General features: G+C 48.1%; 1 protein-coding gene and 1 long non-coding RNA gene across 14 annotated transcripts in view; one reads left to right on the forward strand and one right to left on the reverse strand.

Moving 5' to 3' along the window:
* LOC310695039 overlaps positions 1-23031 on the reverse strand; it is a 167858-nt gene that overhangs the window by 70433 nt on the left and 74394 nt on the right. The gene's annotated exons all lie outside the window — the stretch shown is intronic.
* SMTN (smoothelin) overlaps positions 1-23031 on the forward strand; it is an 85977-nt gene that overhangs the window by 52722 nt on the left and 10224 nt on the right. For 6 of the 13 annotated variants that reach the window (XM_083478519.1, XM_083478512.1, XM_083478521.1 and 3 more), the window contains 8 exons: positions 6994-7152; positions 11161-11236; positions 12687-12839; positions 16032-16094; positions 17073-17139; positions 19374-19544; positions 20073-20196; positions 21387-21538. In XM_083478519.1, coding sequence (XP_083334645.1) covers positions 6994-7152; positions 11161-11236; positions 12687-12839; positions 16032-16094; positions 17073-17139; positions 19374-19544; positions 20073-20196; positions 21387-21538 — 965 coding nt within the window. The remainder of the gene's footprint in view (positions 1-6993; positions 7153-11160; positions 11237-12686; positions 12840-16031; positions 16095-17072; positions 17140-19373; positions 19545-20072; positions 20197-21386; positions 21539-23031) is intronic. The other 7 variants (XM_083478522.1, XM_083478518.1, XM_083478523.1 and 4 more) reach the window with 3 other exon arrangements.

Here is a 23031-nt window from a genome sequence, read left to right on the forward strand (position 1 = left end):
GCTGCCCCTCTGCGCCATGCCCGGGGTGCCCACCCCCAGCCCTGAGCCGCCCCCGTTCGAGGAGGCTCCCCTGCGGCAGGCCCTGCAGGAGGTCCGCCAGGAGTTGCAGGCATGGCGCCAGGCCGTCGAGCACCGCGTGGAGGTGGCCCTGGGCTCGGTGCGCCCGCTGGCTGCTGCCCTCGCCCAGCTGCGGGAGGAGAATGCCGCCCTGCGGGCCGAGCAGCGGCGGCTCAGCCGGGACGTGGCGCTGCTCACCCTCTACCTGGGCGAGGAGGAGAAGGACCCCAGCACCCTGTTGCTGGAGGCGGAAGATCCCTGCGCCCACTTTGAGGGTACCGAGGAGGCCGGGCAGCCGACCGCCCACCCGCCCACCTTCGCCAGCACCAGGAGGCACTCGGAGGTCCACCTCTCTTGCAGCGGGAGTTTTGTGAGTCATGGCTCTTATGCCAAACATGGGTAGGGACGGGTTAGGGGCTTTGGCGTGCAGGGAGGTGTGCCCGCTCTTGTGCCCTGCCTGCCCATCTTCCTCCCATCCGACAGGTGTTGTATTTAGCCTTGGGCGACGTAGCAATACATTGCCTGAAACCGGTTGAAAGTTAAAGTTGCGAGATGGATTTCGGAGCAGGCGATGTATTGTGAATCCCCGCTTGCCCCCGGCTGCAGCGGTGTTGCATGCTTCAATATGGAGAGCCTGGCCAGGCCACCTGATACTTGCCCGCTCCTGCCCCCCCCCCCCCCGGAGCCCAAGACAAGGGTGGGGAAGGAGGACAAGGTCCCAAGCAGAGAAGATTGCATGCTCAAGATGGATTATGCCAAAATGGCAAAAGTGACAGGGAGAATCAGAAACCAGGATGATAAGAAATTTAATAAAGAATGGAAAGAAAAAATATAGATTATCTTAAAGAACACTGTACACAGTTAAAATCTGGGACGTGGGTGGTGCTGTGGGTTAAACCACAGAGCCTAGGACTTGCCGATCAGAAGGTCAGCGGTTCGAATCCCTGTGACGGGGTGAGCTCCCATTGCTCAGTCCCTGCTCCTGCCAACCTAGCAGTTTGAAAGCACGTCAAAGTGCAAGTAGATAAATAGGTACCGCTCCGGCGGAAAGGTAAACGGCATTTCCGTGTGCTGCTCTGGTTCGCCAGAAGCGGCTTAGTCATGCTGGCCACATGACCCGGAAGCTGTACGCCGGCTCCCTCGGCTAATAAAGCCAGATGAGTGCCGCAACCCCAGAGTTGGCCACGACTAGACCTAATGGTCAGGGGTCCCTTTACCTTTACACAGTTAAAAATGTTAGCAGGACCAATATAACACTTTGTAAGGTAATTATTCTGTGGTTACAAAATGGAAATTTGAATGTAAGTTTGGATGATATTATAGGATACAGTATAAAAGGAAGTATGTTGGAAATCACAGGCGAGTGGAGGGAAGTCCAAGGATTCAGAGAAAATTGATTATATTTGAGTGCAAGAGTTATTTGTAAAAACTGGAAATAAAAATGATAGATAGATAGAGTGGGGCTTGCCTGCCTGCCAGCCCTGCCCTCATTTTTTTCTCTGGCTGTGCGAGTGCCAGCGGGCAGCCTCCTCATTCCCTTTTTCCTTTGCACCGATCACAGAGCCACCTCTGTGCCTTGCATGGTGCTCTGGAGGGTGGCTCCCAGTAGCTGCCGCTTGCATGGCGCCGGTGGGAGGCTATCATTGGGTTAAGCTGCAGCTGGCATCTCCAGGGATCCAGCGGTGCAATGTCATACCGTGCTCTGGCTGATGCACCTGTGGCAGAAGCTGCACGCAGTGGCGCTGGTCGTCTGCGTGGCCGGCCACTGCCTTCTTCCTCCCCGCTCTGTTGTCAGGGATCAAACCCTAGGACTTTCTGTTTGCGAAGCACATGCCCTGCCCTTTAGCTAGAGCCCTTCTGCTGCCCCAATTGACTTTTGTGGTGTTTGTAGGAAAAAGCAACGTCCGTCATGGTTTCCCAGCCCTAGCATGTTCCCCGCTCCTGCCTCCCCAACACCAGCCACTCCGCTTCATTAAAGAAACAGCAATTTGAAGTAATGTTACATAATAAAGAAGGGTGCCTCTGGGCATGTGCAGAGTGCCAAGATGACCAGGTGCTGCTACTGCCTGTGGGGTTAAGGGTGAACGTCAGGCTTCTCCCAGAAGCCAGGGCTACACACACACACACACACACACACACACATTTAGAAATAAACATATATGTACTGTATATCGTTTAAGCAACATTCTCCCCTGACACCAGTTGGTGGGTTTGTGGGAGGAAGTTCGGAAGTTCATGGCCACCCTTTCTCGCGGGCAAATGTCACGCCAGCCCTCTCCTGCTTGTTGCGGCGCCAGGCTGGCAAGCACACCCCTCTTGGATTGGAGCAGGCTGTTTGCACCCCCCGCTCAACCCACCCAGGCTGGATTAGCTGCCTCTCTGTTTGGGATTACAGCCGCCTGCTCGGGCGACAGGTGTGCAGAGCCCAGTGGTTGTGGCTTGGCACTTTACCTGCGCCAGCCAGGCCCTTCCTCCTCCTCCTCCTCCTCTTCATGCCAGCTGGGGTGGGTGATGCGAAACTCCTGCCCAAGCAGCTGCCCAGGGTCGCCTTTCAGTGGCCGAGAGCCGGGGAGGCGCGTGAGTGGCAGCCTCCCCAGCCCCGGCTTGTTAGAAAGGCTCCTTCTCTTTACAAGCAGCTGAGCTCGGGGGGCCCCAGCCAGGAATCTGCAAGCCCCGCTAACAGCTGGGCCCCTCTCCTGTTGTTGATCTCGTGGCGCTGGCGGTTTTGTGCTGGGATTTGCCGGAAGCCTGCAGGACAGCGTCCTGCCGTCAACAAGGACCTGTCAAGTTGTAAATTGGAGCTTTTGCGGACAGAGCGGGGGACTGTGGCGTGCAGGTTGCTTAGCTGTGATTCTGTGGTTAACTAGAAAAGTGATCTTCCGTTCCTTTTTTTTTTTTTAAATAATATTTATTAAGATTTTAGAAATAAACATAGAATTATACAATACAGTTCACACAAATAACAATTTTAAAAAAAATAAAGAGAGGAATAAGACAAAAAGAAAATACACATAGAGAAAATATTATATAGACAAAAGAGGAAAAAAAACACTGATTGGATATGTAAAAAAAAAAGAAAGAAAGAAAAAACAAGCATAAAAAGTTTAAAATTAATTCCATCCTTCAATCCTCCTTTATCTCATTACCTTGATTCTTAGACCCCCTCACACCTCCCCTTTTGTATTCCTATTTAAGAAGTCCTTTCAGCAAATCCTTATCCTGTCATTTTTCATAACTCTGTGTCATCACCTATTGTAAATATATATTTCTAAGTGTTAACAATCCATACTTGCATGCTCTTAAGAAACTTTTTACCAATACCACTTATTTTCCATCCAACATCATTTTAACTTTCCTTAATTTTACAGTATTTCTGCATGTAATCTTTAAATTTCTTCCAATCTTCTTCCACCGACTCTTCTCCCTGGTCACAGATTCTGCCAGTCATTTCTGCCAATTCCCTTCCGTTCCTTGTTTGGAGCACCCATAACCCCCTACATGCAACAGTGGGTGTGCTTTTCTTGGGATGACAAGCCGGCGGCTGTTCAAATGAACTACAACTCCCATCATCCCACACAGAGACGCATTGGCAGATTCCTCTAGTGGCATAGGAGAGCTGAAAATACAGTCGTACGGTGGTATCTTGGGTTAAGTACTTAATTCGTTCTGGAGGTCCGTTCTTAATCTGAAACTGTTCTTAACCTGAAGCACTACTAATGGGGCCTCCTGCTGCCGCCAGAGCACGATTTCTGTTCTCATCCTGAAGCAAAGTTCTTAACCTGAAGCACTATTTCTGGGTTAGCGGAGTCTATAACCTGAAGTGTATGTAACCCAAGGTACCACTGTACCTTGGTTTTTGAACAGCTTATTTCCTGAACGTTTTGGCTCCCGAACGCCACAAACCCAGAAGTGACTGTTCTGGTTTGCAAACTATTTTTGGAAGCCAAATGTCTGGCGGAGCCTCCGATTGGCTGCATCAGCTTCTTGCAGCCAATCGGAAGTCGCACTTTAGAAGTCGAACGGACTTCCGGAACGGAATCCATTCGACTTCCGAGGTATGACTGCAATGCCAACATATTTCACATCTGGTATCCGATGCACCCCTTTGTCTTCAGCTGGTACATGGGTAGATGAATCTAAAAAGACCAGGGCACAAATTTTCACGGCCCTCTAGCAGCTCATTTACCAGAAGACATTTATTTAGCGTTAACACTGGAAGTGTCTGCTCAATCCTGACCAAGCTAAGCCCCTTGATGTATCCTTTACTCTAGGGCAGGCATGGCCAAACTTGGCCCTCCATCTGTTTTGGGACTACAACTCCCATCATTCCTAGCTAACAGGACCAGTTGTCAGGGATGATGGGAATTGTAGTCCCAAAACAGCTGGAGGGCCAAGTTTGGCCACGCCTGCTCTGGGGGGGATTAGTTTGGCATTGGCATGAAAGGTATGGAGGGTGGCACTGCGAAAACAGGCCTTTTCTGTGGTGGCACCCTGCTTGTGGGATGCTCTCCCCAGTGGGGCTTGCCTGGTGCTTTCATTATGTATCTTTAGAGAAATGACTGGCAGAATCCGAGACCAGGGAGAAGAGGCGGTGGAAGAAGATTGGAAAAAATTTAGACTATCTACAGAAATACTGTAAAATTAATGAATGTTAAATGGATGTTGGATTGAAAACAAGTGGTGTTGGTAAAAAGATTAATAAGAATATGTAAATATGGATTGATAATGATGGAAAATGTATTTTTAATACAGGTTAAGATGTTGAGTAAGGTTAAGTGATAGAGGGTAAGGATTTGCTGAACTAAATATCTCAACTGGAATACAAAAAGGGAGGTGTGAGGAGGTCAAGAAACTAGTGATTGATTGAAAGATAAGATAAGAACATACTAATCTTTTTTACTCTTTTGCTCTTTTTTCTGTTATTATGTTAACTCTTTTTATTGTGTATTTTGTATGTGTTTTGTTTTGTGATTTTTCTGTTTTTGTTATTTCTATTGGCTTTTGTATTTTATGTTTAAATTTTGAACCTACTGTTTTTCTATGAAGCTTTAATAAATAGCATTTAAAAAACAACAACATTGTGTATCTTTAGGCTTCAATGGTTAAATACTCTATGGCCTTCTAAACTGGGGGGAAGCGTAATCGTTTTTGTTTGTTATTACGGCATGTGTTTTTGTGCTTCTGTATTGTAAACTGGCCTGTGATTCTCTGCTGAAAGGCAGGGTGGAGACTTAATGAATAATAGCAATGGCTATTGCTGCCCCGCACCCCCTTGTCTGCTCCATGCAAGTGCCAGTGCCCTTGTGGTGTCTTTTAAACCTGGCGGTCATCCCAAGTGGCATTGTGTGTGGGTCGTGTTGACAGGGAGCTGGCATTGTGCTCCCGAGTCCCTGCGATGAGGTGCCAGCTCCACCTTGATCCCTGATCAGCAAACCGCTTCTGAGTAAGCCCTTCTAATCTCCCCCTAGAAATCCCCTGACACGGTTTATCAGGGAGCTTCGTGTTGGAGCCGGCCCATTAACCAAAGAGCCGCTGTTCCCTCGGTAGATGCAGCCCTGTGTGTATTTGAAAACAAGTGTTTCTTAAGTATGGAACTCACCTCTTGGAGAATCTCGGCTCTCTTTTTAAAGAATGAAATCAAGTTTCTAGTCCTTCTCGTTTGCAAAACTGTGCTTGGAATTCTAGGAGCCCTAGATGTCACTGAATGAGATTTCCAGCGCTCAGAGGAAAGAGGTTCAAGGGTCCTTCTTGGGTCCATCGTCTTTCAGTGATTGGAAGACATGCACAAATTATGCAAAGGAATGAGCAAAAAAGAGAAAAGTTTAGACAAAATAAGGACTGTTGTGCAGATATCCTCAGTTTGCACGTGTTAGAATCGATCATTTCTTGGGGGCAAGGGGCAACTCTGGTTGCTTGTCACTCGGTATTTTGTACCCCAGGATCCGACAAGTGTTATAGAACATTAGTGTTTTAAATTTCCTTTTTTTTAAAGAGGAAAAAGTTTGTAGCTTTCTCGTGCGCAGAACGTCTTTATGAAGCACCATGTTTAGAGAGTGCAGCTTCTGTGCCTTTTAATCATAGGACCACAAGGGTCGTCTCATCCAATTCCCTGCAATGCAGGAACCTTTTGCCCGTTGTGAGACTCGAACCCACAACCTTGCGCTTCAGAGTCTCATGCTCTACCGATGGAGTTTGATCATCTCCGATCTGCCACCCTCTCCCTTCCTAATGAACACTAGCTTTGGCTTAGCAGTTGAAAAAGAGTGTGTGGTAGTGGTTAGAGTGTTGGACTAGGACCCGGGAGACCAGGGTTCGAATCCCCACTCAGCCATGAAGCTCAGTGGGTGTGTTTAAAATTTAAAATTTGGCTCTGCAATTTGGAATTAATGTGATTTGATTTGATTGGTCTGTTAATAAAAATTATTAAAAAAAAGAAAAGGAAGTGAGTGTTCCGGCTTGCGAGCGTTCATTGGAACCCGAACGTCCGACACAACTTCCGCAGCTTCCAATTGGCTGCAGGAGCTTCCTGTGGCCAATCGGAAGCCGTGCCTTGGTTTCCAAACATTTTGGAAGTTGAACGGAATTCCGGAACGGATTCCGTCTGACTTCCGAGGTACGGCTATATTTCGGCTGCATTTGTGTTCCATGTTTGCACTGACGCTACTTTGCTTCCGGCATTCTCTCTCATCACTTATTTTCCTTCTGCAAACTTTTCTTTTTCTTACTTTTTTTTTAAAAAAAATGCATGGGAAAACAGGGGACTGGGGGGGGGGGACTAACTAAGCCACCTTGAACTCCTTGGAGGGAAGAAGGCAAGACTATAAATGGAATGAGTAAAAAAAAGAAAAGAAAAAATAATCAGCGTGGAAGATCCCGTGTATGATCTTCCAAGTTGCTCTTGACCTACATTGGTGCCATCCTCTTTTTTTGCTTCAGATGGAAGCCGAGGTGCCGGTGCCCCGCGAGGCAGCGGACTCGGCATTGTCAAACGGCACCGAGAAAGAGAAGCCACAGACCCAGGCGCTGCACCAGCGAAGCCGCCTGAGCGCCGAAGAGCTGAGCAAGATCGAGGAAGAGCATGTGTTGGATAAGATGGTACGTGTTGGCGACAGCGGTGTGAATTTGGGACTCCGTGGCACACAGCGGGGTGGTAACAGTCGTAGCTGATTTTCTGGGTTGGGTATCTTGTGGGAATGTTAAGGAAAGTAGGAGAGGATATATGGATTAAATATTAGCCCTCCTCACTGACGCTAGTGTGCAAGCAGCAGAGCATATTCCCCTGGAGATTGCTGGAAGCAAGTTGATGGATTCGTTAGAATCATTTCAGTTGAGCAATCCTGTCTGGCTTGTTCCTAGCAAGTTTCACCTTTTATTTCCCTCTTAAAAATAATAATAATGCAACTGTCTTGATTGAAAGTAAGAGTAAAGTTTACTTAACATTCAGTCCACAGTACAGTGGTACCTCGGGTTAAGTACTTAATTCGTTCCGAAGGTCTGTTCTTAACCTGAAACTGTTCTTAACCTGAGGTACCACTTTAGCTAATGGGGCCTCCTGCTGCTGCCGTGCCGCCGGAGCACGATTTCTGTTCTCATCCTGAAGCAAAGTTCTTAACCTGAGGTACTATTTCTGGGTTAGCGGAGTCTGTAACCTGAAGCGTATGTAACCTGAAGCGTATGTAACCCGAGGTAGCACTGTAATATTCTGGAGGCAGGCTTTATCTTGTGGTTACAGTTACATTTGTAGAGAAAAGAAGTCTGAGCTAGGCCTCGGACTTTCTCCCTTGTGGCTTCCATCCTCTAAGGAGCCATGTGCTGCTGGCTAAGAGCCAACAGAGAGCAAAAAAAGGCAAATGAGTAAGAGGAAGATGGCTGTGTGACTAGCCCCTTTTCAGGGTCTGCCAGGGTCACGCCCATCTACCTGGTCACAGACAGGGGGAGGACGCTCCAGAGCTTGTATGACAGGAAGTTTTCCCTGTCTGGAGCATCATTCCCCTGTGTGTCCAATGTGGGCAACAGGAAATGTTGTATTTGACTGCTTCAGTGATGATACATTTCACATATCTAGGGTCGGGTAAGGGTGTGTGGCGCTGTGGTTTAAACCACTGAGCCTTGGGCTTGCCGATTGGAAGGTTGGCGGTTCGAATCCTTGCGACAGAGTGAGCTCCCATTGCTCTGTCCCAGCTCCTGCCAACCTAACAGTTCGAAAGCATGTCAAAGTGCAAGTAGATAAATAGGTACGACTCTGGTGGGAAGGTAAACAGCGTTTCCATGTGTTGCTCTGGTTTGCCAGAAGCGGCTTAGTCATGCTGGCCACTTGGCCCGGAAGCTGTACGCTGGCTCCCTCGGCCAATAAAGCGAGATGAGCGCCGCAACCCCAGAGTTGGTCACGACTGGACCTAATGGTCGGGGTCCCTTTCCCTTTCCCTTTAAGTGTGTGTGCATGTATGTCTGTGTGTCTGGAGCAAATGTTTTTCTTCTGTGAACTGCCCTGAGACCTCCGGGTAGTATATAAATAAATTCAATGAACAACAACAACAACAACAACAACAACAAAATAAATAAAGAAATAATGTTTGGGAGAGGGTTTGGATCTGGGGTGGGTCGCCTCCTGCCACAAGCGGGTGTCATTTTGCTCGCTAGGGATAATAATAATAATAATAATAATAATAATAATAATAATAATAATAATTTATTATTTATACCCCGCCCATCTGGCTGGGTGTCCCCAGCCACTCTGGGCGGCTTCCATAAAAACCAAAAATACAGTAAAATATCACACGTTAAAAACTTCCCTGAACAGGGCTGCCTTCAGATGTCTTCTGAATGTCAGGTAGTTGTTTATCGTTTTGACATCCGCTGGAAGGGCGTTCCACAGGGCGGGCGCCACTACCGAGAAGGCCCTCTGCCTGGTTCCCTGTAGCTTTGCTTCTCGCAGTTGAGGGAGCCTCTGAAAGGGTGTTTATTTTATTTTTATTTTTAATATATATTTTACTCAGGATTTTCTTGTTTTACAGAAGTGTAGTGCCTCGTATTTTTTTTACAAATCCGTTTCATTTTTACAAATCCGTTTCATTTATTGAGGCATTAGGGGGAGAAGAAAAGAAAAAAGAAAGGGGGGTGGAGAGAGGGAAGATGGATAGGGGTGGGGTCGGGTGGCGGTGTTTCTATTATTTTTAATGTATGTAGAGTTTGGTGTCAGCGTTGCTTGTGTTGTTCACTTGTGTTCCTTTGGTGGTGAGAGAGGCTGGGGTTGGCCTAGGGTGTGATTGTTTGCTTGTGATTGGCTGTGGCGATCTTTGTTTTCGTGTGTGGGTGAGGTGGGTGGGTGTTTTGGATCAGGTTAGCCATATTGATTTGTATGCTGTTGGTGGATTATTGTCACTGTCCTGTTGGGCTGTGTATGTGATAAAGGGGAGCCATACCGGCGAAAGGGTGTTTATTAAATTTTGTATACCACCCTTCATTTGAAGATTTCAGGGTGGCAGAAAATCAAAGTTGGAAGGGCCCCTCAAGGGTCCTCTAGTCCAGTCCCCTGCAGTGCAGGAACCTCAGCTAAAGCATCCATGACAAATGGCCATCTAACCTCCGCTTAAAAGCCTCCAAGGAAGTAGAGTCTACAACCTCCTGAGGGAGACCGTTCCCCTGTTGAACAGCTCTGAATGTCAGAAAGTCAGTTGGAATCCCCTTTCTTGTAACTTGAAGCCATTGGTTTTGAGTGCTACCGTCCGGAGCAGGAGAAAGCAAGCTTGCTCCCTTCTCCCACGTGACGGCTCTTAAGACAGCGATCGTATCTCCTCTCAGCCTCCTCTTTTCCAGGCTAAACATATCCAGCTCCTTCAAACACTCCTCATAAGACGAGACGCTTGGTCGTCTTGGCTGCCCTCTTCTGCACACGTTCCAAATACAAAATAAAAGCAGAATAAAAACAAGAACAAAACCCATAACCAGCACCACCCCAACGCATTATAAAGGACATAAGAATGTTAATCGGACAAAGGCCTGATTAAAGAGGAACGTTTTTGCCTGGCGCCGAAAGGTGTTTAATGAAAGTGACAGGAGGACTATATCAATGCACTAGGGGAGATTAATCATTGGTCACGCTGGCTGTGGCTGATGAGAACCGACATTATTGTTATTTATTGCATTTATATACAGTGGTACCTCAGGTTACATACGCTTCAGGTTACATACGCTTCAGGTTACAGATTCCACTAACCCAGAAATAGTACCTCAGGTTAAGAACTTTGCTTCAGGTTGAGAACAGAAATCGTGCTCTGCGGTGCGGCAGCAGCAGTGGCAGACCCCATTAGCTAAAGTGGTGTCTCAGGTTAAGAACAGTTTCAGGTTAAGAACGGACCTGCTCAGCAGGTGAAGCCGATTCCTGGCCCATGACAGGTGCAGCCAGAATGATCATGGAAACATAATGCAAAACTGATGTTTTACCACTGAGCCAAGGGCTTTACTTCAAAATAAGATAAGTTCCTAGTCCTCGTGGTTCCAAAATAAAGGGATGATCAAATTTGGAAGTTGCCTTATACTGAGTTAGGCCGCTGGTCCTTCTCAACATAAATAATAAAACCCAAGGATCTAGAATCTAACTTCTCATTGTCAGCACTGACTGGCAGCATTTCTCCAGATTTTTAAAAATAAAATTAAACTTGAATGTCCTTCGCCTGCATGCTTGCAGGATTACATCTGTGTGAATTAAATTTCTCTGAGCGGCTTTTCCTTGTTGGGAGCAGTTTTCATGCCAGCGTGGTGTAGTGGTTAAGAGCAGTAGTCTCGTAATCTGGTGAACCGGGTTCGCTTCCCCGCTCCTCCACATGCAGCTGCTGGGTGACCTTGGGCCAGTCACACTTCTCTGAAGTCTCTCAGCCCCACTCACCTCACGGAGTGTTTGTTGTGGGGGAGGAAGGGATAGGAGAATGTTAGCCGCTTTGAGACTCCTTTGGGTAGTGATAAAGCAGGATATCAAATTCAAACTCCTCTTCTTCTTTTTAAATGAAGGGAGAAAAGCTGTGTGTGTGAGAGAGAGAGAGAGGGGGGGGGAGAGAGAGAGAAGTAGTAGTGGTAGTAATAACCCCTCTTTCCCTCTCCCTGCAGCTGGATCAGACCACAGACTTTGAGGAGCGGCGGCTGATACGGGCCGCCATGCGGGAATTGCGCCAGCGGAAGCGAGGTACCTGCCTGGGAATTTTTTTTGGGGGGGTGGGGAGCTTTATAATTGCACACTTCAAGAAATCTAGTCCTCAAATGAGAAGACTTAAACTATAGAGGAGTGGGAGGCAAATGGGCACTAAGAATTGCTGTGCAAAAGCCACCGGATTCACACAAGTATTCGCCAGCCTGCTGTTGGACTACAACTGGATTACGAGTCCTGTCAGCCCCCAGCCAGCATGGCTGCATTGTCCATTTTATGGCCATGCTGGTGCCACAGCCTGGAGAGCTGCTGCCAGTCGGTGTGGAAAATATTGAGCTGGATGGACTCGGAGTAAAGCAGCTTCCTGTGTTCCTAAGATATGCAGTGATCTGTACGTATTTGCAGTTGAGTGAAGAAACCCCCCTCCTCACTGGGTGACATTGAGGCAGTTACTGTCCCTTGACCTAACTCACCCCCCCAAGGGCTGCTGTGAGGATCAAGCCAGTGGTGTTTTAGGAGACTCATAGCTGCTACCGTTGAGCTCCTTGGAGGAAGGGTGAGATTTAAAATTTAACGAATCTGTGAAATAAAGAGAGGGTTCCCGGCCACAGTATATTTTACTCCCAAAGGTTTATGTACTGCTTTGTTCTCATAAAACAAAATCCTTAAAGCGGTTTCCAAAAAGTATAGAACTATGAAACTACAGTTGCACCTTGGCTCCGGAACGCCTTGGGAGTCGAATGTTCTGGCTCCTGGAAGATAGAAAAGACCAGAAGTGAGTGTTCCAGTTTTTTAACATTTCTTTGGAAGCCAAACGTCTGACAGGGTTTCCATGGCTTCTGATTGGCTGCAGGGAGCTCCCCCCCCCATTTTTTTATTGATTTTATAACACTAATAAACAACACAATCAGAAAAACAAACAAATTCTTCTCTTATCCTTATTTTTTCTAAACATTGTTAAGTGAGCTTCCCCAAGTCCCCCCATCTGATTTTCATTTTACCTCATCTTTAGCAGTTTACATATATCATAATTTTTAACCATTTTTAAAATTACACTTACTTTTACCATTACCATCCTGCAGCCAATCAGAAGCCGCGCTTTGGTTTCCAAACGTTTTGGAAGTCGAATGGACTTCCGGAATGGATTCCTTTTGACTTCCATAGTATGGCTGTATCAGTAAAAGCTGTCGAAAGCAACAGTTGTAAGACATCTTCAGGGAAATGAAAAGGAACAGTGAACTGAAAACAACACAAAACACAGACCAGTTTCCTACATGTCTGGATAAGCTTTGCCCTAAACAAAAATGTCTTCGGCCGGTGTTGTGCAAGGAAGGGGTCTGCCTGGTTGTCAATAGGCAGGGAGTTCCAGCGCTAAAAGATTGGTTTGTTAAAAAGGCACAACAAGGCCCCCCGTGGCTCCTGTAGCCTTGCCCTCCTCCCGCCATTCTTGCCGCCGTTCCTGACCCCTCTGGGACGTGGCGTTTTGCAGAGCAACGAGAAAAGGAGCGCAGCTTGCGGATCCAGGAAGCCAAATCGAGAGGGGCCACCCACACCACAGAGACCACGGCCCGGCAGAGCGCCATGTCCGCCGATGGCTCAGCCATCAGCACCGTCACCAAGACCCAGCGCCTTGTCCAGTCCAGTAAGGAGCAGCTGGGCCGGAGGGGGGTTTGGGGACGCTCCGCCTTTCCTTCCGAGCGCATGGCTTCCGGGGGGAGACGCACAGCACGCATCCCAGACGTCACCTCAGGCCTCTTTGGGGTCCTTGCTCTCCCTGTGGAGAGACGCCTTCTTCTTTCTGCTCTGGAAACTGTCCTGATTTCTCCTCTTTGCATCGGGGGTCACGGCTGGCAGTTTTTCTTCTCTTTTTGCACCGGGATGGTTGGTGCCTTCTCCGGCCGTCTCCGCGGCCTCATCCTGCCCACTGAAGCTTGGAATGGCTCGTCTCTCTCTCTCTGTCCTCTGTTCTCTGTTCTTTGGCCATGTTTTAGAGCATCTGAGTTAGTCTTTTCTTTTGGGACGTAAGCGCTCCTCGCTCGGCCCTGACTCATGCCGTCCACTTCCCGGGACTTCCTCCATTGTAGGGAGAACGATGGGATGAAGTACCTTTTACACCCTCGAATCCAAGGCCTCTCCAGTTAAAAGGGGCTCAGCAAGGCTCAGAAAGCCCTCCCTTTGGCTGGCACCCTGGAGAGCTGTGGCTGCAAGTCAGAGTAGGCAGCACTGGGATGGATAGAGGGATGGACGCGTGAGGAAGGGCCATCAGAGCATCTCCTTTGAGCGCAAAAGGTTCCGGATTCAGTCCCCAAAAGCATCTCCAAGTACACCTGCGAGAGACTTCTTGTCTGAAATCCTGCAGAACTGCTGCCAGTCAGTGTGGACAGTACTAAGCTAGGAGGACCAATTGCCAGACAGCTTAAGGGAAGAGCTGTAGCTCAGTGGTAAAGCATCTGCTTTTGGTGCAGAAGGTCCCAGGTTCAATTCCTGTCAGTGTCCCTTATTTTAATCTCCAGAGAGCTGCTGCCGGTCAGTGTAGACAGTACTGACCTAGATGGACACAGTGATTTTTTGTGTGTCAGGCAGCTTCTATGTCCCTGATGGCCTGTTTTAAGGCAGCTTCTTGGCTTCAAAGCTAAGGGCTTCCACTTGACCCATCACAGCCTCTCCTCAGAAAGGATATTGTAGGAGCTGAGAGAGGTTTGGAAAAGCACAAGCTCAATGTTTAAGACAGGCTTCCTTGGTCCTCCAGATGTTTTTTGGCCTACAACTCCCATGATCCCTAGCTAGCAGGACCAGTGGTCAGGGATGCTGGGAATTGTAGTCTCAAAACATCTGGAGAGCTGAGGTTGAGGAAGCCTGGTTTAAGAGGTTTGGGGCAACTTCCTTACAAGGAAAATATTTTCGCAATGCTTGCTTCTTTTTAGTTTAGGGAAAACGGTGAGCATGAGGGAACATGATAAAGCGGTATAAAATTCATGATAAAGGGGTATAAAAGATAGGTAAAAGGTAAAGGGACCCCTGAACATTAGGTCTAGTCGTGACCGACTCTGGGGATGCGCGCTCATCTCGCTGTATAGGCCGAGGGGGCCGCCGTTTGTCCGCAGACAGCTTCCGGGTCATGTGGCCAGCATGACTAAGCCGCTTCTGGCGAACCAGAGCAGCACACGGAAACACCGTTTACCTTCTCGCCAGAGTGGTACCTATTTATCTACTTGCACTTTGACGTGCTTTCAAACTGCTAGGTTGGCAGGAGCAGGGACCGAGCAACGGGAGCTCACCCCATTGCGGGGATTCGAACTGCCGACCTTCTGATCGGCAAGTCCTAGGCTCTGTGGTTTAACCCACAGTGCCACCCGTGTCCCTGAAAAAAGATAGGGAGATGCATTTTGCCAAATACTGGAGCTCTGCGTCATCCAATGAATCTGAATGTTGGAAGATTCAGGGCAGGCAAAAAGATTCTTCATGCAGCAGCTAGCTGGACTCTGAATTTTGCAAATGATGACAGCTCCCAACTTGGGAGGGCGCTAAAGGGGATTAGACAAATGTGTGGAGAACAAGGCTAGTAGCAACGGCCACTGGTAACAAGCCAGCCCTGTGATGCGGCTGCGAAAAGGGCTGATGCAATTTTAGACGGCGTCGCCTGCACCAGAGTTTCCAAATCGTGAGAAATAATACTTTTGCTTTTTTCTTTGCTTGGAGTCCGGTGTCCAGTTCTGAGTGCTGTGCTTTAAGAAGGATTTAGTTGGATTGGAGCAGGCCCAGAGGAAGACAAGATGGTCAGGTGTAAATAAAATAAGGAAACTTGTTTATTTTTACCCGGGAGAAAAGCAGGCAGAGGAGGAGTGTATTATCTGAAGGGCTGTCATCAGGCAGAAGGGGGCAAAGTCTTCTTCTCTGTTTCCCCTGAGAACAAGATTGGGTCTATCTGGGGATGGAGTTATAGGAGGGTAGATTTGGGGAGAATATTTTAGGGAAATGTTCCTTCTTGACCCTAATAGCTGCTTGGTAATAATAATAATAATAATAATAATAATAATAATAATAATAATAATAATAATAATTTATTTATATCCCGCCCTCCCCAGCCAAAGCCAGGCTCAGAGCGGCTAACAACAGTAAAAATAGCATAATTTAAATAAAATCACAGTCAATTAATTAACATACATTCTAAAATCAATTCAGAATCAAATTAATGGCAACCATTGGGCTATAGTTCTGACCAAAGGAGGGGGTCAGACTGTGCCTTGGCCAAAGGCCTGGTGGAACAGCTCTGTCTTGCAGGCCCTGCGGAAAGATGTCAAGTCCCGCAGGGCCCTAGTCTCTTGTGGCAGAGCGTTCCACCAGATCGGAGCCACAGCCGAAAAAGCCCTGGCTCTGGTTGAGGCCAGCCTAACCTCCCTGTGGCCTGGGACCTCCAAGATGTTTTTGTTTGGTAGAAGTTTGGAGAGCTCTTTCTTGCTGGAGGACTTGAGGCAGAGGGTGGCAACCATCTGCTGCCACTGGATTTCCTGCATTGGGCAGGAGAGGTCAGACTAGATCCCAGAATTGTAGAGTTGGAAGGGACCCCGAGGGTCATCTAGTCCAACCCCCTTGCGGTGCAGGAATCTCGCCTAGATCATCCATTAGCCTTTAGTACACCTTCCAACTCTGATTCTGAGAGGCTGGTCCTGATGGTCACCAGGATCAGAGGCAGAATAACAAAGGGAGAGAAGCCTAAAGCTTACAAGTCTCGCTTTGGGGCTTCCCACTGTGGGGAACAGGGCGCCAGGCAAGGTAGGCCTCTGGCCTGATCCATAAACACTCTGCTTACCCTCTTATGCTTTCCCCCTCCCAGATGATGGCAGCAAGACTTCCCGCACGATGATGATGGAGTCCAGCTATGTGAAGAGATCGGAAAGTAAGGCTCTGCCTGCATCTTGTTTTCTTTCCTTGTGGTGAGGGGCTCCCAGGAAGAGGGAGGGCTATTCTTTCTTGCCAAGCTAAATGGGACTGAGAGCAGATTTACTGCGGTGTTGAGTGTTTCTCTGTTTCCCCAGCCCCTCTGGGCGGCTTCCAGCAGAACACTAAAATACAATAACCTGTTAAACATTAAAAGCTTCCCTAAACAGGGCTGCCTTCAGAAGTCTTCTAAAAGTCTGGTAGTTGTTTTTCTCTGACATCTGGTGGGAGGGTGTTCCACAGGGTGGGTGCCACTACCGAGAAGGCCCTCTGCCTGGTTCCCTGTAACTTGGCTTCTTGCAGCGAGGGAACTGGCAGAAGGCCCTTTGAGCTGGACCTCAGTGTCTGGGCAGAACGAGGGGGGTGGATATGTTCCTTCAGGTATACTGGACTGAGGCCATTTAGGGCTTTAAAGGTCAGCACCAATACATTGGAAGACAAAGCATAATAAGTTACTGCAGGGTTGTGTAGTGGTTAGAGAAGCGGTTTCCACACTTTTTGGGACCACTGCCCCCTTCTCACATGGTTCTCTCTCTCCCCCCCCCATCTTATTTATTCCCCACAACAACCCTGTGAAGTAGGTTTAAGCTGAGAGGCAGCCACTTGGCCCAGTGAGCTTTAGATTGCTGAGTGGGGATTCGAACCCGAGTCTCATAGGTCCGGGTCCAACACACCCACTCAGTGGTTTTCAAACCTTTTTCGGCCACTGTCCCTTTGGTTCCATAAACTCATCCTTGGTGCCTCCCACGCTATAAAAAAGCATTCTTCGGAAGAGCGGTTTGCACGACCCGTTAAGGAAGCTAAAAACACGGTAAAATTCAAAACCCGTGAAAGGGTGATGTTTTGGCGCAGTCTGTGGCATGTCGCCCTGTTGCCTCCGTGGTACCTGAGGTCTTTATGTTTGTCTCCCACCCCTCTCCACGCTTCAACCTTTTAGCAGACGGCAACACCTTTGTCCAGACCAAATCGTCCTACAGCACATCGTCTTCCAAGAAAGTCGGCAGGTGAGTCCTTCCTGGAGCTCCTCTCCCAGTTGCACAGCTCCTGTCGCATTCACAGAACGACAGAATTGTGGAGTGGGCAGGGGGACGCCAGGGTTGTGGCGTTCCCAAAACAGGGAAGGATTGGACTCTGATTAATAGAATACACATGAGGCTTGACCAGCAAGACTCTGGGAGGAGGTGCCAATAATAATTCCTGTCCACCCCTTGGCCCAGGTCGTTTTATTCACAAAAGAACTTTTTACACAGTGTTCGTAAGAACCAATCAGATTTCCTCTGAGCATTTCAAAACTGCCATGTGGGACAAAGTTAAAAGTTAAAACTACAAAGAGCTAATTTGAACATGCATAGTAGTCCAGAGTAAATAAAAGAGGAAGCAAGGAGGAATACTTTTAGGAGACCCCGGAGGTCATAAACAGGAGAGGCAGGATTTACCATCTCCTTGTGAACTCTCTTCCTGGCCCTTAAGATCTATCTAAAGATTAACAAACTACATCAAAATAACCTATTATCTTTATGTACTGAGGATGCCCAATGAAGCGACTGGTCTGTGTTTCAGAATGCTTATACATGCCTGTCAGGTGTAGAGAAAGCAAATGGTAGAGGTGGAGAGGCTTGTGGGATTCGATCAGAAACTATTGTCAATGAATCAAACCCAGTCAACGCAATGCGTTCATCACGGACACAAATGGCTTGCCTCAGTTTTCATAATTCCTCATAGCAATCCCACCTGACCCCCACACTCTGGATATTTGCACCCCTACACAGGGTCATCTAATCCAACCCCCTACCACGCAGGGATCGCAGGATGCAAGGCATGTGCGGGAAGACGGCCATGACTCTTGCCTCTTGCTTGCTCCGTGGCAGCCATCTTCCATGTTTTCTTTCTGCAGTTGAGGTTTAGCTGCTAAGCCCAGGGGCAGAGAACCTTTTTCAGGCAGAGAGATGGATTTGCTTCTGGGGCCCACATGCCAGCGCCTGGAAGGGCACAGCGGCGAAAGTGGGAGGAGCAATGGATTTTTAGAAACTACATTTTGTGAGGTTTGTTAGGTTCTACATGCGCTTGTGCTTCCCTTGCTGTCTTCATCCAGGCAAGCAAAAGGCATTCCTGGGAGTTCTAGTCCAAAACAGCCCCACTGGCTGAGACTGATGGGAGTTGTAGTCTAATATGGCTGTGCTGGCTGGGAGCTTGTGGGAATCGTAGTCCAATATGGCCATGCTGGCTGAGGGCTGATGGGAATTGTTGTTCAAAACAGCCCTGATGGGAGTTCACATCCAAAATGGGGACAGGGTGTTCTTCAACACCCTGTGTTGGGCATCCGCTGGTGTGGGTCACCCTAGCAAAAGACCCACTGACGAAGGCCCCCTGGCTCTACTATAACAACAACAGCAACAACAACAAATTATTTATACCCCGCCCAACTGGTTGGGTTTCCCCAGCCACTCTGGGTGGCTCCCAACAGAATATTAATAATAATTTTTAAAAGTGAAAAGATGTCAAAAATTAAAAGCATACCTATACAGGGCTGGCTTCAGGTGTCTTCTAAAAGTCAGATACAGTGGTACCTCAGGTTACATACGCTTTAGGTTACATACGCTTCAGGTTACAGACTCCGCTAACCCAGAAATAGTACCTTGGGTTAAGAACTTTGCTTCAGGATGAGAACAGAAATCGTGCTCCGGTGGCACAGCAGCAGCAGGAGGCCCCATTAGCTAAAGTGGTGCTTCAGGTTAAGAACAGTTTCAGGTTAAGAACAGACCTCCGGAATGAATTAAGTACTTAACCTGAGGTACCACTATAGTTGTTTATTTCCTTGACATCTGATGGGAGGGCGTTCCACAGGGCGGGTGTTGAGAAGGCCCTCTGCCTGGTTCCCTGCAACCTCACTTCTTGCAGGGAGGGAACCGCCAGAAGGTCCTCAGAGCTGGACCTCAGTGTCCAGGCTCAATGATGGGGGTGGAGAAACTCCTTCAGGTATACTGGGCCGAGGCCATCTAGGGCTTTACAGGTCAGCACCAACACTTTGAATTGTGCTTGGAAATGTACTGGGAACTAACGTAGATCTTTCAGGACTGGTGTTACATGGTCTTGGTGGCCACTCCCAGTCACAGTAAGGCCGCCCTAGGGTCATAAGACTTGCAGAGGGAAGCGGGGAACCAGCGAGAAGCCAGCGTTGACCTCCTAGTCTCCTTCAAAGCCCCTGCTGCCCTTTCTCACCTTTGTCCCTTTCTGGCAGCATCTTCGAGCGAGAGGACGAGACCTCTGGGCGTGCTGGCAGCCTGGCCGCCCTGGAACGTCGCCAGGCTGAGAAGAAGAAGGAGCTCATGAAGGCCCAGAGCCTGCCCAAGACGTCGGCTTCGCAAGCCCGGAAGGCCATGATCGAGAAGCTGGAGAAGGAAAGCGGCAGGTGAGGAGCCCCGCCGTGTTCGGATGAGGTGTGGCTGGCTGGCGCAGAAGTCCTGGGGTGGGTGGCAGTGCTCGGCTTTAGGGAAGGTGGCAGGCAGTCGCCTGCGTTCCTTTGCAGATGTAACATTTTTTTTGCTGCATAAGACGCCCTTTTTCCCCTCCTGAAAAATAAGGGAAAATGTGTGTGCGTCTTAGGGAGTGAATGCAGGCTGTGCGGCTAAGCCAGAAGCTAGAAGAGGGAGAGGGAGCGCTGTGCCTTCATCCCGCTGCCCTGTGGAGGCTTTGTGGGCTATCCCAGGAGCCAGATCCCTCCTGCTGTTCTGGCCTCTGGGATTCAGAATATATTTTTTTTCTTGTTTTCCTCCTCCAACAACTAGGTGCGTCTTATCGTCTGGTCCGTCTTATAGAGCGGAAAATACGGTATTCCAAGCAAGCCCCCCACGATCGGAGGCCGTTTCCTTCTTCCAATGGGAGCAGCGCTTTAGTTTGGGATACGGCAACTTCTTACGCTCTCCTCTTCTCTCCGCAGCCCAGCCAACCCAGTCATGTCCCGGGTGGCAGTCCAGCGCTCGGGCAGCTTTGGGGTCCCCAACGCCAGCAGCATCAAGCAAATGCTGTTGGATTGGTGCCGCGCTAAGACACGGGGCTATGAGGTGAGTGTGCCCCCGGCGGGCCTGTGCCCACTTTCCTTTTTAAAAAATAATTTTTATTTGGTTTTACAAATTTAAAGTTATAATCCTACCACGACAGATCCACAGTTAAAAGATTCCTCTGAATCTCTGGACTTCCCATCTTCCCTCCACAGGTCCCTTTTCTACTGCATGTTTATTCAATAGTCCATTTTTTTTAATAACCCCATTATGTCCATAGTTCTCGTGACGTTACGAGTGTTATTGCAATCCCGCTAGTGTTTTCAACTGCTAACAGTGGTCTTCTAGGTAAATTATAATTTCCCCCCATTCCTTATTAAAGTTTTGGTCTCCCTGGTTTCTGAGCTTTCCGGTCAGTTTTGCCATTTCAGCACAGTCCAACACCTTAGTTTGCCATTCGCCTGTGCCCACTTCCCTGCCCCTTTCTGCCCGGGCTTCCCCAGATTGAGAGATCGCCTTACCCCACATACCCCATTCAACAGCTTCAATCAGCGGAACTGGCCCTTTTTCAGAGGCCACATAATACCTGCTCTGCAGTCGTAAGAACTTGGATCTTTGTGTTGTATTGCCTACACTTTGGAACTCCCTGCTGATTGATATCAGGCAGATGCCTTCACTGTACTTTTTTCAGAGCCTGCTAAAAATATTCTGTTAGACAAGCCTAAAGCAGTTTATCTGAGTGTTGATCTCTTTTTTTTAGTCTATAGTTGTCTTTAAAACACACACACACACACACACACACACACACACACACAATAATTTTTATTAAATTTTCTAAATTACATTTCAAAATATTCATTTAAATAACCTTAATTACTTCCCTTCTTCTATTTCCATGGTCCGTTTTACATACCATACATTCCTGCATCTTCTACATGAACTAAACCATTCAGTAATCCATTGTTACATCCATCAAAACTGATTTATACTGTTGAATTTAACTTAATGCTACCAGTGTTTTTAAATGAACACAATTTTCACCCATATATTCAGTAAACATTTCCCAGTCTTCTTTAAACGTGCATTCTTCCCTTTTTGAAATTTTTAAGTTAGTGTGGCTCATTCTTCTTACTGCTAACATTATTTCTCTCTTTTTTTGGCAAACCCCCGCTTTGAGGTTTTTTGTTTTCAAATCAAATTTAAAAAAAAAATAAAACAAAATTTTCAAAATTTGGTTTTATTTTACTCGGCAGCACGTCGACATCCAGAACTTTTCCTCCAGCTGGAGCGACGGCATGGCCTTCTGCGCCCTCGTGCACAACTTCTTCCCAGAGGCCTTCGATTATGCCCAGCTTTCACCACAGGACCGGCGGCGCAACTTCGAGATGGCGTTCTCGGCGGCTGAGTATGTACCCCTTAGCTGCTCCTGCCCCCCGCCGGGCGTGGGAGAGAAGCGCGGGTGCAGGGCCAGTTTTTCCTTCAAGAGGTCTAGCGCCTTTTCCGGGTTATTGGCATACCTGTGCTCTCTCTCTTTCTTTGCCTAACGCAGCCTTGGCCAATCTGGTGCTCTCTATGGGCTTTGTGCTACAGCTGTGAGGGGAGCTAGAAGTCCAAAAGGGCCATTAGAGCAGGGGATGATGGGAGTTGTAGTCCAAACCGTCTGTGCTGGCTGAGGCCGATGGGAGTTGTAGTCCAAAATGGCTGTATTGGCAGGGGATGATGGGAGTTGTAGCATCTAAAGCAATCTAGAGGGCACCATAGTGCGGAAGGCTGGCTTAACTATCCTGTGGCAATGAGTTAACCAGGGCTGTGGCTGTTTCCTGCTCAGTTGCGCACAAACCTGTGGTGCTTCCGGCTGGGAGGTTCTCAACCAGAAAATGTCTCACTGGGCGGACGACTTGGGGGGTGGGAGAGACCTCCCAGTAAAGCCTCAAGGTGGGGAATAAGGCTTGCCTCTCGTCCCCTGTTCTTCTTCCTAAGCTGTGTTGTCTAGACAGAAAGCAGCGCTCCCTCTGTGCAGACACCAGCCTTTCCCAACCTCCAGGCGTTGCTAGACCACAAACCTCTGACCATTAGCCCACGCTGTCTGTCCAACACTATCCGGAGGGCCCCAGGTTGGAGAAGGCTGGTGTCACATAGCAGGCCCTCGCCACATCAAAAGGAAGAAAGAACTGGGCTTGAGAAAAGCAAAATCTGATTTATTTATTTTTGCAGGCTTCTGGAATGCTTACAGTTTATTTCATTTTTGCTAGTCCTGGGGAAGGGAGAGGACACAAATTCTACTCAGCCATCCCTCTCTGACTTCTAGGGTGTCTCGGCTGTCCACTGGGAAAATCAAAGTGTACTTTTGCAACCATGAGGTCTAGAAACATGCTTGTTCGGCTTTTTTTTAAAATGCAAGATTGGGGTTGTTAGGAAGATTGAAGCCCCAGTTGTACCTTTGATGGTTACCTGCAGAATCGCAACAAACACGCAGTTCTGGCAAAAGGCATCTCTTGAGGCGTGTAAGGGCACAGGTGGCTGTTTGATCAATATTTATTTATCTTATTGCATTTGTCCCATGTGGTCTTCCCTCTCTCCTTCTTTTAATCCCCACAACAACCCTTTACAGTAGGTTTAGTTTTGAGAGAGGTGACTGGCAGCCAGGGTCACATCCGGTGAGCTTCACGTGGCCAAGCAGAGATTCAAACCTGGTCTCCCAGGTCTTAGTCCGATACTCTAACTCAGTGGTTCCCAAACTTTTTCAGACTTGGTTCCATAAATTCATCCCCCATGCCCGCTACCCTAGAAAAAGCATTATTCAGAACAACAGCTTGCATGACCCGCTCCAGAACAGAATAAGAGTTTCAAAACAGTAACGGTTAATCACACTCAAAATCCAATTAAAACTATTTGGTT

This window comes from Podarcis liolepis, assembly GCF_965112155.1.
Source record: "Podarcis liolepis genome assembly, chromosome: 15".
Classification (NCBI taxonomy): Eukaryota; Metazoa; Chordata; class Lepidosauria; order Squamata; family Lacertidae; genus Podarcis; species Podarcis liolepis.